The 19551-nt window shown below is 38.0% G+C and overlaps 1 protein-coding gene across 1 annotated transcript; it reads right to left on the minus strand.

The window, feature by feature from the left end:
* Nucleotides 1-3776: 3776 nt before the first annotated feature.
* Nucleotides 3777-19084, minus strand: LOC104155581 (FSD1-like protein; the record flags this gene model as incomplete). Its single annotated transcript, XM_009709426.1, has 9 exons — nucleotides 3777-3896; nucleotides 4881-4969; nucleotides 5301-5552; nucleotides 6029-6126; nucleotides 10112-10144; nucleotides 12684-12810; nucleotides 14491-14589; nucleotides 14917-15126; nucleotides 18963-19084. Coding segments are annotated over 9 exons (1150 nt in total), but the record flags the coding sequence as incomplete, so codon positions are not given.
* Nucleotides 19085-19551: the final 467 nt, after the last annotated feature.

Consider the following 19551-nt stretch of genomic DNA (forward strand, 5'->3'; position numbering starts at 1 on the left):
GGCGATGATCGACAGAGATCATTGCCGTTGTCTGTGACACTACGTCAGGTTCATAACCTGTGATCCTTATCAGACTAAAATATTGCTAAGTCAGATGTTCTTCCTGAGGGAACCACTTAGTTTCCCCAGTCTTAATATGAAACAGCAAGGGGTGAGGAAACAGGATTTGTACATTAGCCTCTACTTTTTCTGTTTAGAGGATGGCTAACGAAATAAACCTGTCACCCTCTACCATCCATATTTGGTATTTGGAGAAGCACCTATCACCTGGATGCTTTTAAATCATCCCTTCTGAAGCTAACATCCCTTGCTGCAGTTCATACAGCTTTCCATAAAAACAATGAAAGCTACAGTTTCCTGATGTATTAAGAACTCAAGGGAAACCTTCAGTTCCTCACAAGTTACTCTGAAGTTATTTTAACTCTGAAAAACTACCAGTAATCAGTATTTTTTATTTTTTTTTTTTTAAAATCTCATTTTGGTTCGACAGAAGAAAACTCCTGTCTAGCCACCAAACAGCATCACCTCCAGAGCAGAGAGGCAAAACTATAAACCTTCAAAAGGTCTAATCCATTCCCAAAGAACAACCCCTCTAATCCCTAAAGTGGATTCCCCTAGGAAAAAGTAACTTCACAGGCTGCATGCATCCCTCTCTAGCTGCAGGTACAAACAGTGCACCAACTGCAACAAAATAACCACCAATATATGGGTACTGGACAGACACTAGCTCAGAAGAAAGAAGAGTCTAAAAAAAAAAATCTAAAGTGCTTAAGGCAATTCTTCATATCCCCATTTACTAAAAACAATTGGACTAGCTGTTAGCAGCAAAACTTTGACATCTGTGCAAACTATTATATAACAAATTCATCCTTTAAGGGTAAAAGTCACATGTTAAGTCATCTAGGACATCAGTTAAACTAAAACTTGCAAGTCACAAGTCACAGTATGAAATACTTCAAGCTTTCTCCTAAGTGTTAAAGATAAATTACATTTTTACATTGTGCATATCAAATTTACCTTGCAGGTTACACTACATCTTGCTAAAAAAAACTTAATAATTTAAATGCTCTTCTGTAGAGTTGGAGATTACTCATGGTTCTCTCACTACATAGTATCTTGTTGTAAACATTCCCTTCCTTTCCAAAAAGGGAAATTTAAATAGGAACTGTAGCTGAAAACCCAAGATCAAGCTGATGACTGGGCAGCATGAACAAGTACTAGCCTATTTCGATGTCTCTTTACCACAGTCATTCAATAGAACAAGTCTCAAAACACAAAGCATCTGTCTTAACCCTCCTCTCTCTAAACACCACCGAGGACCAAGCATGCAAGTCTCACTCCCTCACATACCACTGAATTCATAGCAGCTGAGCCCCTAGAACTCCCAGTCAGGTGTTCATTGCAGTAAAAAGGAAATAAATGAGGAAGAAATATTTAAGATTACTACACAGACTATTTGGATAACGACATCTGTAGATGCGTGAAACAGATTCAGACACCATTCATTTAAGAACCATGCCACCTTCTAGGATCTTTGTTTTATAGACTCAAAACACTAAACTGGCAGTTAAACTGGAAATTGTTTCGCACTTTCCTCTGCAGAAGAGATTACCGTGAACTTTGTTCACAATGTAAATATTTAGAGATGCTCAAGTTCCAGATATGAAATGAACAAGAAGGGCTCAACCATCCTGTCAACTTCATGATTTCTCAAGAGAAAGAAAACTTTCTAGAGCAGGTATTAAGAAGAAAATTGAAGTTTTCCACTAAACATCATAGTCAGTTTATTATGACTTGTTTCAAGGAATTTCTCCTCCTCTTGAGAAATCTTAATGGACACAAAGGACTCATTGATACTAATAAGATTTAACATGACTAGATGGTTGTGTTTTTACAGACTAAAAGATACATGGAAGGAAAAGTACTTTGGCCCTACAGGAAAGGAGCCAATTCATTATGGAACCTATCAGCATTAATTTGAAACAGTTTTCAGGTGATAATAGGAAAAAAATCTTAAGTTAGGAAACAGTTGACTCAAGCATGTATCTGAAAATTATTTCCAGGCTCCTGGACTTGGTTAGAGGGAAGAAAGCAGATTTAAACAGCCTATAATACACAAGTAGTTCTCATTGAAATGTTGAGATTTTCCATGAAGAATATAACATGAGGTTTTTTAGCTCTTCCACTATTATGAATCATTCGGCTATTGTTACTAAGCTTCCAACTAGGAGCTGAAATGATGGAACACCCAGGCTCAATATTTCACTTGATTTGTTAAGAAAAACGTATAACTACAGATCCAGAAGCAGATCATATGTTAGCTGGCAAAGCATTTGCTTACTTTCCACTTTTTTCCTGCCTTTAAAATAGGGGAAGGCATTAAGTTGGAAGCTATAGAGATCCTTTAGAATGTGACCACCTGAAAGCCAGTCTTACAGCCACATATACATAGCATACGGTACAAGCTAGCAAGTTAAGAGTGGGATGCTACATATATAAGCTACATTTCTGCTGGATAAAGAAATCATTTGATTTTTTTACTTCTCTGGTTATCCAGAAAGTTCCACGAATCCTCACTAGGCTAGTCAAAACAGGTAGCAAAAATGTGTGCCTGGGCTCAGAGGATACTGCCCTATCCCTAGGAATTTAGTGCTGTTTCTGCTCAAAGCCAGCTTTGGTATTGACATAGCTGTTTGAGAAGTCTTAGCTAGCCTTGAAGCTGGCTTGAGAAAAAGCCGAAAGATGTTTTAGCAATAGCTGCCCCCGCCCCCACCACCTTCTCCAGGGAGACGGGTTCAAACTGAAGCTCCCACACCCTTATTCGCAGTCTTGGCTGCATTGCAGCTTTGCTATTGGCAAAGATTCCATTCGTCATTCACATCTGATGAACAATGTGAATTGCTGATTATCAGAATCCAGTTAGAATAATGCCACAAAACTGGAAAGCCAAGAGATGACCCAAAATTAAGAACTTCTGAGAGAGCAGTACCATGCTCTAGTTTTTAAAAAGCTCTAAATTTTTCGTTCTGAACCTCTTACCTGAAACACATCCTATCTCAATGGCTGGCTATCATAATGCATCTTCACTGAGGACACAAGAATGTTTTTAAATACCTTTAAATTTTTACATTTTCTGTAATTTGTCATAAACAGGAGCCAAACTCTAAATATGATACATACATAGTTACTCATGGGAAATAGGAGGATTCTGTATCAGAAAAAAAAATAAAATCACAGACTGCTCTTACTGTTTCTTCATATCAGACCTACAATTTCTTATAATATTCTTTTGAAATCATACTGCTGTGATATTTTGCCAGGCTAGGCTAGCAAATAAATATTCTTTTGAAATGCATGTTTGATATCACAAGTTCTAATGGGAAGCCCAGTAATAATAAAATATTATTTTGTAATTACTTTTGTTAATTACTTAACACAAGTAATTTGTGTTAGGAGAGCTAAGAAAATGGTATTTGTTATATTCTTCATAGAAAAATAATATTCATAACAAAATCCTTAAATACAGTATTAGAAAAGTACATAGTTACAGCTCTTGATTTCTCCACTTATTTTTCAAATAGGCAACAGTTCTGTTTTCTGTCTGACATTTCTGTCTGTATTCACAGTAGGTTCCTAACACTTTAGCTCCAAACCTTCGCACTATCAGTACGCAAGCCTTAAACAGCAGTAGGTAGCAAACCCAGTTTAATCCTAGGATAAAGCAGCTACAAAGAAAAAACAAAACATTCAGCAACAGAAGTGATTAATAGACAATACTAGGCAATATTGTTTAGGCTGCTTGTTGAACCACTCAATCCATTTTCACTCTTCTGGAGCGTTTTCACAGCACTTGGCACCTGCAGTCCAGTACTCACTGTAAGCCCACCACACCAGATCTAAGGGAGAAAAAACAAACATTATGAAGCATCTACATCTCTCTTCTCCTGTCCCACAATGGAACTAACACAAAACTCATCCTGCAGCTGCACTTGTATTCTCTCTTGCTCTCTAGTCACAGCACTCTGAAACATTCTAATCACACAGAAGCTAATTTTTAAGACCATAAAGTCTAAGATGCTTCATATACTATGCTTTATGACTAAGTTTCTAACCAAGTCTAAGATCTAATACTAAAAAACTTGCTCCTAATAGGAAAACTTCTTTGAAGACTGATGTGCTAGCAGCAAGTAAGAATCGTTCAGATCCCTACGTTTTCTTAGACCTATACCCTGCTCCCTAAGTGTGATGCACTTGATAGCACTTTATAACGCAGCGCACACCTCCAAATTTACTTACTTAAACAAATTGCTTGAATCATTAAAGGAAAACCAATACAGAGTAACCAATCCTTTTCCTGAACATTTTTTGCAAGGTTTGAGTCTTTGGAATTGCAGCAAGTTTTCGCTGATTAGCTTAGAGCCACAAACAAGTTATGCATACCAGTGAAATGACTGGTAAGAAAATCCCACTGAAATTTTAAAGATTTAAAAGCTAGAGTCTTGTATTTCAGAGGGAAGCATCTGGTGGTGTTCTGTCTCATGATACCTGCTCTGACAGTTCACAGCATCTTGGACTCCTATCTGCATCAGTTCAGGTCAATTATTGTAGCAGGCTCATCAGCTACCAGAATGTGCTATTAATTTACTCTACAAAAATTTAGTGACTTTTATTTACATAGCTGAGACATCCAGGTGCAGAGTTGTCGTATTGGAATGCTATTATAAGCACCACATGAAATCAAAAAGGAAATAGCTGAACATTTTTAAAAGTAACTAGTCACCCAAAAACTGTGCTCCCAGTTTCCTCCTTTAAAAAACAATTAAGTCTTCAGCAAACCGAACTCAGTGCTAGAAACTGAACAAAATTTTATAGATACTGACCATGAAGCCTGGCAATAATGGCTGGGTAAACTTTGTTCTGAAGGTGTGTAACAACTCCTTTGAGTTTGCATTATAAAATGTGAGCTGACCTAAAGGAGACAAAAAACAAGTTGAAATACATGTCTAAATGCTATTGCTGTGTAATTTCTTGTAAAATTTATTCTTTTCCAGGGAAAGGTTTTCAGAACACACTAAAGACAGTCCACATGACTTAAAAATTCTCAATTAGTAGCTCTGTCACATAGATGAACCCAGGTCATTTGACATTACAAGGACTATTACACAAAGAGGTCTGGGCCTTATTTTCATAAGAGACTATATCAATCTGGAAGTAATGTACTACTATAACCTTGTACTGCTTCAACTTGATGTGGATAGCCAACTAAGTTTTTAGCTAAATCTCATGAGACTGTAATTTACCTCCATCAAAGTCGCAGTATACTCCTATTCTGTCTGGAACAGGTATATCTAGAGTCTTGGTTTTATTATTATGTTTTGCTGAAAATGTGGTTTGCAGCCAGTTGTTGATATGGATGCACCAGCTTGAATTAGTCTTTCCCAGCTGGTCAAATTTCCCCAGGTTTCTATACGTCACTCCCACACTGTAGGATTTGCAGTCCTTCTGGGCTCTCACCTCCCAGTAATGCTGTCCACCTTCAACAGCAGTGTCTCCTACCAAAAAAAAAAAACAAACACATTTAATTGAGTTAATTAAGTGTACCTTACAATGCTTGCTTCCTTACAGGCACCAGTGATGTTTTCTCTGCTTTATTTTAAGGTGAAGGCTTAGAAGTACAAAAATGGAAACTATAAGGAACAAAAAGACTAATGTACAAGAAAACAGAATATAAATATAAAATAGAATAATGAGACAGTTTTTACTTACACTCATTGAGGCAAGATACATTTAACATCAATTCACATTTAATAGCAGTGAATGTCAGTAACAGAGCTTTGTAATAAAGAGCCTCAACAGACTTGAAGACACCTGCTGTAGCACAACATTCTACGGTTAGGCAAAACTCCCTCTGTGCAGGACAGCATCAAGTACACAGCCTTGAACAATCACAAGTTTTCCTTCAAATTCTTACCTAATCTGCCCTTCCACAGCATTTACACCTCTAACAGAAGTGAAAAGTTGACCTTACCCAACACTGTGTATGATTCACCAGTAAAACGATCTCTGCTGCCCCTTGCTGCAGATCTTGTGCTAACAGATGTCCTCTTTGGAGATGGTGCACCACTTCTAAGAAGAAATAAACCGTTCAAGATTTGAATGTAATTACAGAAATGCACACACAAACAAGTTTTCCTGAGTCAATTAGGGTGCAATAAACATCCATAAGCTATTGAAATGACACTAGTTCAGCCACTTAACACCTCTAACAGCATGCATGCACAAGAACTGAGACAGAAGAGATGACAGCCAGAAAAAACACAAGACATTGCAACAAATGAGTTCAGAGGCAGCTGAGAAAGGAAACAGGAAGGGGAAAAAAAGCAGATGCGTGGCACATAGTTTGAATGAACACCTGCATAAAACAGTGTTTTGTCTGGACTATGCAGAACCTTAGAGAATTCATATTTCTGGTTTTCCGCACAAGATTTCTATAATAAGTCTTGTAGATCAGCTATAACAATCAGATAAGTATGAATACACTGCTGATATTCAATGCCAAAATGCCTAATTTTCACTGGAATTTAAATATCAGTGAATGGGAAAATAGCATCAGTTGTGGTAAAAGCAGCTTTTTCAGCACATGTGTGGCTTGTATAAGAATGACTGAAATCCCAGGAAAAAGTATAACCCAATGCAGAATGAAAGGAATAAAATTGTGATATTTTTATTTAAAAATGCACACACTGAAGATGATACAAAACCCGAGACTGTCAAATCTAAACACAGTTTAGATTAAAAACAGATGAAGTGAGACTTCCAGAGTTTAATGCATGACAACTCTCCTCAAAAAAGAAAAAAAAAGAACCAAACACCAAAAGTATATTGTATTGGAGGATGGGGATTTTATTTGATTATAGTGACTCTATCAAAGACTATAGAAAACAAAACTGTGTCACAACACATTGCACTGAGAAGCACATAGCAACTCTCCAAGAGTCATTATAAAATTTAAGAGTCTAATCCCAATCAAGAAATACTTAGATTTTCTAATCGTACTTTTCAAAAGCATTCTCAGGAAGCAATAGCAAAATAAATGAAGACACACTTCGCTCTAGAGAATATTCTAGTGAGCAATCAGTTGCATAAAAGAATAATTTTAACCTAATGAAGTTTTCAAACATTTTATTTTACCTTGGTTATGCCCTCAAAAATAATTCCTAGCAATTTAACCATTAAACAAATGAAGGCTATTTGCAAATTACAGTTAATATTAAACCTCAGTAGCCAGGGAATCACATCTGGTTATTATTTTAAAGGGAATCAGTAGCAAAGAATTTTAATTTTTCAAAACTAGCTATGCAGTTTACAGTTTAATTTCATTGACAAAAAATTTTAAAAGTACAAAGTAAGTCTCTGAATTGCACATGAGAAGTAATTTTCAAATCCTCATCTTCTGTAGTCTGTCATACATCAGCTTTAGAAGAGTTACCACACACAAAAGAAAGTTCTCTCTCCAACTTATCCCTCAGCTACAATTTGGTAAAGCTAATTGCTACTTAAATGTCCTTTAATACAGTGAAGTTTAGCTTGTTTCACTTCCAATTCATTCAACACTGATTTCAAGTTTTCTAGAACTGTTCTCAAATACCGTTTCATAAAGGGTTAGAAAATGTCCCTTTTGCCTAATACTTCCATTAAAATAAAGTCACACAGGAATCAAAAGCTGAGTGGTATCAAGCTGTCGTACGTAAGTATGCTAGAATCTCTGGTCATCTTCATGACTAAGTTTGTTTTATTCCAGTTCCAGAAGTCTACAAGAAATCACTGATGAAAAGGTTGTCTACTTTAGCATCACCATTTAAAATATAAATTTGCCAGTACTGATCAGAAGACACCTGAGCTTCTAAATTGCTTGCAAGAGTTACATGAAGGGGGTAAGTGTATATTATGCAGGTGCACCACGTCAAATGCTTTTGAATTTTGTTAACACCGAGGAGCTGTAGTTTACTTACCAAAGAAAAAGGTAACAAGTGATAGCATTAAAACAAAAAAAGCAAAGCCAAGAATTAAAGGATAATTTCAGAGGGAACCATCACTTTGCAGATTCCATCCTCCTTCAAGTGCATCAGAGATCATTCACTCACACTTCCAACAAAAGCTGCTGAAATTTTTCTATTAGATTCAGTATAAATGAGTTATGCAGAAAGCAATGTGGCCATTTAGAGAATCACCATAAGAAAAATGCAGGTGCTATGGTAGTATTTTCTCAAAGTTAGGAAAACTTTAAAAGATCCTCAATATTTATTTTGTTCAAGTCTTCTGTAAATGGCCACTGTATGTAATTTGTCCACTCAAAATCTAACAGCCTTTAACAGTTTGGACAATGACATTAAATATTTGGTATAAAAGTTTGAAAAAACAGTTCGTTGGGTTTTTTTTTCCCCCCAGTGCTTAAGTCTCCCTTCCAATATAGAAAGGGAGGAAATTTTATAGCAGAAAGTCAGTTTGGTGCCCATTTTCCAACACAGCACAGTCTTCATTAGCTAGTACAGTAACTGATGCATTTCCTCTGCTATTCAGTGACGAGATATTCTGGTCTTATGGTTAGGATTATTGCCTACAGCACTGCAGTTAGTCTCAGTTTTCTTATCCATTTCAGCAAATAAAACATATTCCAAGCAGTATGTCTTCTCTTTTGGAGAGTAAAGGTGAAGAAGGTATGTCAGAATTTATCCATGGAGAGATATCAGAAGTTATCCAAAGGCTTTTTTCAAGTCTAATAAATATGTTACAGATCATTAGGCATTTTATTGCCATTGTGTCTTTCCAACCCTTGAAAGCTGCACATTTGATGTTTAAAACAATTGTACTGCATTTTTTTCTACTAACTACGGAGCTAGCTTCAAATTTTCCCTCTAATGCAGACAACATCGCGCAGATACTATTAACAGGGAACAAAAGCCTCCTGCAAGAATCAAAGCTCATCTAAATGTCCTGCTAGAAAAAGTCAGCCTGAGATGCAAAGCTGAAAATGTGACCATATTCTTCTACCAAAACAAAGGCCAGAACTAGGTAAGTTCTTTACTGACAACTACAAAGGGAGATCAAGGTGTAAGACTCGCAGAGTTTGTTGAGCAAGTAGCAGTATCTCCAAGACAGTTTAAAAACTTAGTTTAGCAGAAATTGGTACACTTTGTGTAGTAGAACTATCAACACTGCACAGCTTCAAGAGCTTGTTTCACATTAAAAAAACCTTTCCTTTGCTGCTTATCTCAAGCCAAAGATATAGCCACCTGATGGATGAATACAGAGGAGTAAAACCTAGAAGAAATTATGAACCTGAGCATTTGTTTTGGTCCCACAACTTCTAAACCAATGGCAAAGAGCAAGAGAGAAAAAATGGGAGAAATAATTTCTCAAACAAAAGTTTTACTAGAAAAATCATGAAAAAATATTTACTCTAAACCCACAATTGCACAAGGAATAGGAGGGTATTTTAGCTGCCTTTACATGTCAAAAAAGAGGCACTCTCATTTGAACAATTGGTTTCACGAGTAGAATTGCCATGAAGCTTTTCACACATGCCATCAGGCTAAACTTCATCCTCTTTGAAAGTGTAAAAACATTTATTTCTTTTCCTCTGATGTCTAGTAACAGCTATAGCACAAGTTTAGAGGCAAAAACGTTTTCAAATTCAAAAATAAGAACTAAAAAAGTTTTAAAGTTCTCAGAAAGGAGCTCTTTTCTTAATTTGTAAGAACTTTAGTGTGCCATCATCTGCCAGAAGGTTAAGTAAGCATCAGTATATCTGTAAATAACAGGGATCTTTGTATCAACACTAGAATACATAATGCTCTTCCAACCATTGCAAATCAGGTCGCCCACATACTAGGACATATCTTTCCATGAAGACTGTTTTACAGGCACTGGAAAATAGATACATAATCTCTACAAATCCAAATTAAACTTCAAAATAATTTTTAAAAGCATATGTGTACTGTTACTGATAAAGGCTATTAGATTTATTTCTCGCTACATCAGCAAAGGGAAGGAGCGTAGACTCCCAACAAAACTAGGTGCTAGATCCTAGGAGTAAGATGTATATTATCACCTTCTATTGCTCTTCAGCAGAGGATTCTGGCCACTGTTGACAGAAATAAGTAGTCATTAAACGACTGTTCTATTACTACAGTAAATTATCCCCATTTTTAAGATGCCACTAAAACTAACTCTACCATGATTCTGGCAGTATATGCCTATAGGGAAGGTATTTGTTCATAAATTGTTTTAAGCAGTGCTCTTTATACTGAAAAGCACATGTTGAAAGTTAATTAATTGTCTTTGAGGAAGAAGTAGCCAGCTCTGTGGACAACGCAAGAGCAACGGACACTGTTCACATCTTGACATTGCCAAGGCTTTTGACCCATTCCCACACAGTATCCTCAAACCTCAAGAGGTGAGATATAGACTAGGTGGTGTGCCATAAGCTGCGTACAGAACCAGTTGAACACCAGGCTCACAGCTAGGGACAGTGTTCTCCAGATGAGAAAAGCCCACACAGGCTAGGGGACAACTGAAGGAAGAGCAACTCTGCAGAAAAGCAGCTGGGAGTCTTGGTGGGCTACAAGACCTGACAACAGGTGGACACCACTGTGTCCTTGGAGCAGAGGTGGCTGAGCACATTCTGGGCTGTAGCAGCAAGACAGCAACCACGAAGCCAAGGCAAGTGACTGTTCCTCTTGATTTGGCACTTGTCAGACTGAGCTGAAATCCTGTGTCAAGGTCTGCGCTCCTCAGGACTACACACTGAGATACTAGAGCAAGTTCAGTGGAGGGAAATGAACACAATTAAGGGACTGGAGCACAGGAAAACAACTGGGTTTGCTCAGCCTCAGAAAGACAAGAGCTAATTGCTGGATTTAACAACATAACAGGAAGGTACAGAGAAGATTGAGCCAGACTTTTCAGAGGAGTGCACACTGATAGCTGAGAGGCACCTGCTACTCATTGCACCACAGGAAATTCCAGTCAGTATCAGGATATTCCTCCCCTCACATGAAGGTGGCCCGGAACAGAGGTTCAGCGAGTTGCCACATTCTTCATGCTTGGATATATTCAAGATTCAGGCAGAGTAGACTGATCTAGTGATATTCTTACAACTATATTTATTCAGTGATTCTGAAGAGCACACATCTAAGTGCTTAACACTCAACAATCTACCAAGAATTCTGTTGAAGTTACTTAAGTACTTTTTGTAGATGAAAATAGTTGGTAAATATGTTTAGGGCTGCCATTTTTACAAGAGTTATGTTCCATTATCTGTTATCTTTTGCTACCTGCTTTGTTTTATTGGTACCTTTTCCTCCACCAGTAAGGGTTATGAGATAAATTCAAACATCACCTATAGTACAAATTTTATTTAACCTTAGCTTTTTCAAAAGGACAAAGCAGCCAGCTATTTACTTATTTTTTATAGTAGAAAAGTTGTCTATTCACCAGTACTGACCTGCAACACTACTAAACATTGAATTACATCAATTGCCTGCAGACATTTACCTTACCTACTCTATTGGATTTATATGGCAAGGTTTTGGTAGTGAGGGGGCTACAGGAGTGGCTTCTGTGAGAAGACATCAGAAGCTGCCCCCATGTGAGATGGAGCCAGTTCCAGCCAGACCCACCACTGTCCAAAGTTGAGCCCATGAGTGACAGTGGTAGCACCTCTGTGATATTTAAGAAAGGGTAAGAACTGCTGTGCAAGAGCAGCTGGAAGAGAGGAGTGAGAATATAGCCACCCTGCAGCCTGTGGAGGACCCCACACCAGAGCAGGTGGATATGCCCTGAAGGAAGCTGCAGCCCACGGAGAGCCGATGCTGGAGCAAGTTTGCTGGCAGAACCTGTGGACCTGTGTGGGACCCACACTGGAGCAGCCCATTCCTGAAGGACTGCACCCCGTGGAAAGGACCCACACTGAAGCAGTTCATGATGGACTGCAGCCCATGGTAAATGCCCATGTCAGAGCATGGGAAGAGTGTGAGGAGAAAGGAGCAGCAATGTATGATGAACTCACTGCAACCTCCATTCCCTATCTCCCTGTGCTGCTTGGGGGGAGGAGGTAGAGAAGTCTGGAGTGAAGTGGAGCCTGGGAAGAAGGGAGGGTGGGAGGAAAGTATTTTAAGATTTGTCCTTCTTTCTAATTATCCTACTCTGACTTTTAATTCGCAATAAATTTAAATTTCCCCAAATCGAGTCTGTTTTGCCTGTAAGAGTAATTGTGGAGTGATCTCCCCTGTCCTTATTTTGACCCACGAACCTGTCATCATACTTTCTCTCCCACTGTCCAGTTGAGGAGGGGAAGTGATAGAGCAGCTTGGTGGGCATCTGGTGGCTAGCCAAGGTCAACCCACCACATCTACAAGATATTTCAGTACCTTGAATGATATTTTTAAAATACATTTGTTAGGCTAATTAAATTCTATTTAATGATTAAGACACATTTCTAACAGCTTCCATAAATAGCCTCCACATCTATGTGACAGGGGAATAAAATAAAAATTTCTTCCAGAGAAAGATTTCTGAATGAAAACTGCTTTGGTGTCCCACTGTCCTGAAGTGCTTTAATTCCCCTCTGCCCTCTTCCCTTATTTCCAGATGAGATATCCCAGACAAAACAGAGTTCTTACCTGCTTTTGTTCTCCTTCCCTTTTATTTTTTCTTGGCCTTTGCCTCCAGTAGGATCCCATTCAACATAGTTATCTTCAACTTTCAAGTTCAGATGAGATGAAGTACTGTCCAAACCGAACACAAATGCTGGTCAAGACAAAATGTAAAACAGTGAAATGGTATAATGCTCTCTCCCAACAGTGGCCATTCATAGAAAATGATAGAAGCAACAGCAAGATTGTAGCAGAGCAGTATTCAACTTAATAGAAACATCAGCTTTTTAGTCTCATGCTTGTAATCAAGGTAAGGAGCCCTTTAAATAAAGGCCAACCATCTACCTTCAGCACATAGGTTACATCAAAGTAAGTTTTTTCATCTTTATAATGCTGCAGCAATTAAATTCAGCTAGTGTTTTCTGCTACTTACAGTGTACTCCCTAGATTCTTACAATCATGACTGATTAAAAAAGGTATGCTTACTTTCCATGCTATGCAGCACTGATTCTACAACAAGGTGCTTGTGATTAATAAGGACTGCAAACCTGGAGAATACTAAGTTGACAGGGTAGCACATGCAGGCAGACACAGTTGAACTGTGAAGTCAACTGCAGATACAAGAACAGTAGAGGATGAATGCAACTAGAAGACACTTGGTATTTGTTGTAGCCAAGTCTTTCATCCAGGAAAATAAAACTAATACAACATGCCAAGTTCCCTAAAGATGTTTATTTACAGACTATTCTGTAAGTGTCCTAATACCATCAGATATTATAGTCCGATTCTGAAAGAAAGTATACTTGAGATTTAAGATCTTAGAGGTCAACAGCACAGAAGTCTAAAAAACAACAAGGTAAGCACATGGACAAGAGTACTGAGCTTCTATCGGCTGATTATTAAAGAAAGTGAACTAAATGTGCACACAGAAATAACAAAAATAGGGGAAGCATGATAACTACCCAATCAATCAAAATCAGAATTATTTTTCTGTTACTGGAGTCAGAAATGTAAGTGGCTATTAAATGGATACTATATATCTGACAATGACTGTTGTTTAACAATATTAAACTAGTTTTAGAAAAGATACCAGAATGCCCATCAGCTCATTTAAATTGTTTTTATGAAGTAGCATTCACAAGTAACAATTTGTATTTTAATTATCCAGCTCATATCAGTCATTTTGCCCTTTACACTATACACTTGGCTAAAATTAAAGCCTCAGGATCATTGTCTCCAACGTAATAGTTAAGATTTGTGTTCTGTCACAAAACATCACTTCCAAGAAATTCTTCTTCTAGTTTACTTACAAAACGATGTTAGGAAGCCATCGTGCTCAGACCAACTAACACAATGACTTAATAACTTTAGCAATCTGGAGCTGCTTATTTTTTGAATGTTGACAGTGATTAGAATCTACAGCTACAAAGTAAAAAAAAAAACAACCCTTTTCAGCACCTTCTATTTACAGAAAGCTGTTACCTGTCACATGCTAAGTATTAATAATCAGCCAACTACACTGACTGTTCAGATGCTCTAAGAGTCCTATCGCTGCTCAGCCACAACGTTCCACTTGTCTTGCTATATGTTGGCATGATGTACCAGCACATAATACTGTCAATCCACAATTTTTTCTGTCTGAATGCTAAAAGGCCAGTTGGGTCAATAAGCTGCTTAATCCTTTACAGAAATGGTTGTTTTCCTTTTCACTTAGGACACATGTTTCAGCACTCCTCATGGAGAAGCAGACTTAGCATACAAGTTCATATATGAAGGCAGAACAGCAACTGCAGGGTTTTCACTACATCTAAGGTTAGAGCCTTTCAAATTTTACCTTTAGTTTCCAGAGTCACGGGATCAGAGTATTCCCCTGCCACAGCTTTGTTGCAAGCTTGTACTCTAAGGTTCATATATTTTGTATCAAATTTCAGACCTAAAAAGTGAATATTTAGAAACTTGAATTGGTATTAATCACTGACAATTTTTACAAGGCTAAGATCTATTCCATGTAGCTGTCTTCCATTTATCTCAATCTGCAAAAAACAAGCTTAAATATCACCGTGAACTTCATTTAATACATGATTTTTTACAAACCTCAAAGTCAAAACAAAAGGCAGAGCTACTATTGTACAAAGCACTCAAGACTAATGTGAAACAATGAAAGCTTAATAACGTACCCAAAAAGGGGTATTTCGCAAAATTTCCAAGCATAAAGAGTTGTATCAGTATTCTTGGTTTTACATTATAAAATAACTTTTACCTGACAATGTATATTCAGTAGCTTTAATATAGTCTATCAGTTCCCAATGCTGTTCATCTTTTACTCGAGGAAGCCCGTCAAAGTTGGTTTTCCTATACTCTAGTACAAAATGATCAACTCTGCTGTCTTCTTCAGGCATTCTCCACGATACTGTTATGCAGTTATCAGCAACCAGACATGCTGCTAGATCTATCTCTGGAGCTTTAGGGACTGCAGAAATACAAATACATAGATCAGTTTAAAGAAGAGAATGGACTGAATATTAGTTTGTTCTCCTTGGATTTATAGAGTTCAGAAGTTGCCTTTGGCCCAGTAACACTCATTCCTTTTAGAGGATCTATTCCATTAGCAAAGCATGATAGAAGACTAGGCATATCACTCTCCCTTAACATGCATTTTACAAAACAAGAAATATGCATTAGCTCTAGAGTAAACATTTGTATCACATTTTCCAGATGTTTGTTTTGTCCGTAAGTTGGGCTAATCCCCTTCTGGAAGCAGTAAGAAGGACATGCTAGAGTAGAGTGGACTTACTATTATGAACATACATTTAGAATAACACTACACAGAAAGAATATTAAGAAGCAAATTTTTATTTCTCAGTCTTTGGAAGGAAAGTACAGCTGCAGCCCTCAAACAGTATCACTTAAGTTTACTTCCACCACTACAGACAACTAACAGTATAACAGTCTTCACTAGCCAGCCAGCAGTTACCTAGTTTTCTTTCCTTCTCATCCTTTGTCTCGAAAGAAGGGGAAAGAATTCCTAAGAAACACTAAAGAAAAGACTGAAGTTTTGTTTAGAGACAATAGAAGACTATTTCCATGAAATTAAAGAGCGCTTAAGTCACTGGAAAATGTTTTTCAAAAGAAGGCATTTACATATTCTTTCTAGTGTCCAAAGTACATTCAAGGAAGACTTTTGCTGGAGGAAGTGAAAAAGACATTTTATTGTTTGCAGTTTGAAGAAGGATCTGCAAAAGCTTTTCTTTTGTTTCAGCATTCACAAAAGCTTGAAACAGATACAAAAGTGGCCTGCATGTCAATGTGTCAAGCAGGAACACTAAAAAAAGTACAATACCGATGCATCTGTGGAACTGACAGACCTGCAGATTTTGTCAAAAATCATCCATTCTCATAACACTCAAACCCTTAACTGTGTTGTGCTGTACAGCTATGTCCCAGTAACCAAGTCCCAGTTACATACAGGTTGCCTTTATGCAGTTGAAACTATTTCTTGAACAGATTGTTAGCCATGATTCCCCTTCCACAATGATTGATGACAATCAGCATTGCATTAATTATACTCGAGTCATTTAGAGATGTGTAATTTTACCATCTAGGTACAAACACCTTCTAGCTACAGCAGGTCCACTTGAAGCAGAAGGCCTGGTTTGCTTTATGCACACTACTTCACACCTTCCCTTCAAGATCCGTTCAAATATTTTAACCGAGCACTACTGAAACACACCCTTTTACCCCTCACATCCCTGCAGTTTAAGTCAAGCAGGAATTACACTGAAACTGGTGGCATAGGTTTAAAATGCTTGAGAACAAATAACCAGCACAGAAGTGACTGAAAGCAAAAGTATTAAAGTCTGCAGTGGTTTTGGCTGGGACAGAGTTAAATTTCTTCATAGAGGCTTGTATGGTGCTATGCTTTGCATTTGTGGTGAAAACAGTTTTGATAACACAGGGATTTTAGTTATTACTGAGCAGCATCAAGCCCTCTTCTGCTTCCCACACTGCCCCACCACCAAGTAGGCCAGGGCTGCACAAGAAGTTGGGAGGAAACACAGCTGGGACAGCTGACCCCAACTGACCAAAGGTGCATCCCATACCATATGACATCATGTTCAGCAATAAAAGCTGGGGGATGAAGAAGCAAGGGAGAGGACATTTGGAATGATGGCATTTGTCTTTCCACGTAACCATTAGGCATGATGGAGCCCTGCTCTCCTGGAGATGGCTGAACACCTGCCTGCTGATAGGAAGCAGTGAATGAATTCACTTACACCACTTTTGCTTTCCCTATTAAACTATCTTTTTCCTAACCAACAAGTTTTCTCACTTTTACCCTTCTGATTCTCTTCCCCATCCCACCGCAGCAGGTGGGAGTGAGCAAGCAGCTGTGTGGTGGTTAGCTGCCTGCCAGGGTTAAACCATGACAAATTCTCAAGTGTTAATCACATGCATTTGCCATCAAATTTCAAAGTCATTCAACAATAATTTGAGAATAGTATCAATAAAGTGCTTTCTTAGGCAAAAGAAAAAATTAAGATGAGGACAAGTATTTCAGAACATATACCTGTAAGTTTAGCTACCTACCCCAATTATTTTTGTCATGGTGTATGATACCAGATAAAGAGTCTTCCATGTGTTTGGAGTGACCAAGTCTTCAGTATAATTCTGGCAAACAGTGTTCAAATGCCTGAATTACCACAACACCAAACCTGTTTTCAACACCTCACACTAGGACATCAGTACTTCCTGATGTATGAAGGTCCTCTATTTATCGCCCTCTACAACTACCTGAAAGGAGGTCGTAGCGAGGTGGGGGTTGGTCTCTTCTCCCCAATAACTAGCGACAGGACAAGGGGAAACAGTCTCAGGTTGCACCAGGGGAAGTTCAGGTTGGATATTAGGAAGAACTTCTTCACTGTAAGAGTAGTTAAGCATTGGAATGGGCTCCTCAGGGCGGTGGTGGAGTCACCATCCCTGGAGGTGTTCAAAAAACGTTTAGATGTGGCGCTTCAAGACATGATTTAGTGGGTTTAGCGGGCATGGTGGCATCGGGTATACGGTTGGACTTGATGATCTTTGAGGTTTCTTCCAACCATAATGATTCTATGATTCTAAGGTCTATCAATGCTCAGTGCAATTTTGCCTGCAATAGTTTGAGCTATCAGTATTTGGTGTCAGAGTAATTTCACAGCTTGGCATTACAGTAGAAGAAAGCAAGATTGATACCCAGACAGTTAATTTTCCTGTTTACAAATCAAAGGACCAAACAATTTAAATTCCTATGTATTTGATAAGTAAAATGCATGTGTAAGAAGAATCATACTAAATATCTTCATCTAGATAGAAGACTCTGTTCATGCTTGCTGTGAGATCTTTACACTCCCCTTCAAAAAATGGGATCGGCTTACTTACCTCGTTCCCTTACCTACAAAATACAGAGCAATGATTGCCATGCAGAGTCTAAGACAAAAAGGTGAATTTCCGCCTAGACACCGCTAGCTGACCACTCGGAATAATGTTGGTAATTTACTACACCTGCTACCACATACTGTATCTGCAGCATACAAGATAAATGGGCAGAAATGTAAACTGATGCTGCCAAGTCCTGAACAGATTTGGATTAGTGACCTACAGATGAAACACTTTACATCCCTGCCAGCAGTATTCTTATCAAGATATTCTTGGTATCAGTCAAGGGCAAAGTGGTTTAAATAGGAAAGCAATATGAATTAAAAGACATGAAAGATATATACTGGTATACTGCACACCTAAGTTTACTTTCAAATAATAACAGATAGATGCATCAATACACATTTTGTAGTACAGTAGTATCACTGCCCTAGTAGATTATTCCTCTCTTGCATTTCAGACCATATCACCACTCTCGTAAGTGACATAGTAGCTTACAGTTCCATGCATAACACTACTGCAGATGACTAGGACTGTGGAATGTCACTAAGCATCAAGCTAGCAGGTACAGTCTTGAGAAACTTAAAGATAACTTGAGGAAGTACAGAGGAACTAACAACTCAACAAAAAACATGGTCTGGAAGACTCATTCTCACTTCTGAGATCAATGTTACTTTCTGAAATACTGTATTATGTAGAAATTAACACAATAAAACTAGGAAACTCTTTTACCCTCAAGGTATTCAGCTTAACACCCAACGAATAAGAATGAGTTCAGGTATGCCGAAAAAATTGCTCATTACAGTGCAAGAGGTGTGGTTTTGTTTTGTTTGTTTTAAATATAGCAAGTTATTCATGTAGTAACAAATTAAACTCACTGCGTAGAGTTTTTACCTGGCAAAAACTTTACAGCCTGGAGCATGTGCCTTTCCAGAGCGAAGTCCACCATCAAATGAGTCATACTATCACTGACCTTTGGTTTCAGAGAGATGCGGAACGCTGAAGCCATTGTGACTCTAAAGTCAAGAAAGCAGCATTAGCAAAATGTGGTTTGCATTGTTTAAGTCCTACAGCCATTTTCAAAAATAGCAATCAGACAAAGTGTATCGTTAATGTCAAATTGTTAGGCAAAATACTAATCAAAGACCAGAATATCTTTCTAATATATAACTGTTCACCATTGAGCACAAACTCCAAAACAGAAAGTTTTGCTAATGTGACTGTCTCAGAGAATAAGGTGCAAGCTCTCAGTTGTTCCCTATTACTAGGCAAAGAAATACTACAAGTGACCACAGAAGAGCTTAAAACTTCTTTTACTAGTGAAAAAACTTGCATAAAAGACAAAACAAGACTTGTATCACTTTACACATGTCCTGGCTTGGTTGAAACAGAACTATTTCTGCTTGCAGTAGATTTTTTTTTCCTTCTGTTAAGTTTTTTTAGTAACTGCACCCTCTGAAAGTTGACTACAGGTTTCAGGCAG

Source organism: Cariama cristata, unplaced genomic scaffold (genome assembly GCF_000690535.1).
Source record: "Cariama cristata isolate BGI_N322 unplaced genomic scaffold, ASM69053v1 scaffold12521, whole genome shotgun sequence".
NCBI classification, from domain to species: Eukaryota; Metazoa; Chordata; class Aves; order Cariamiformes; family Cariamidae; genus Cariama; species Cariama cristata.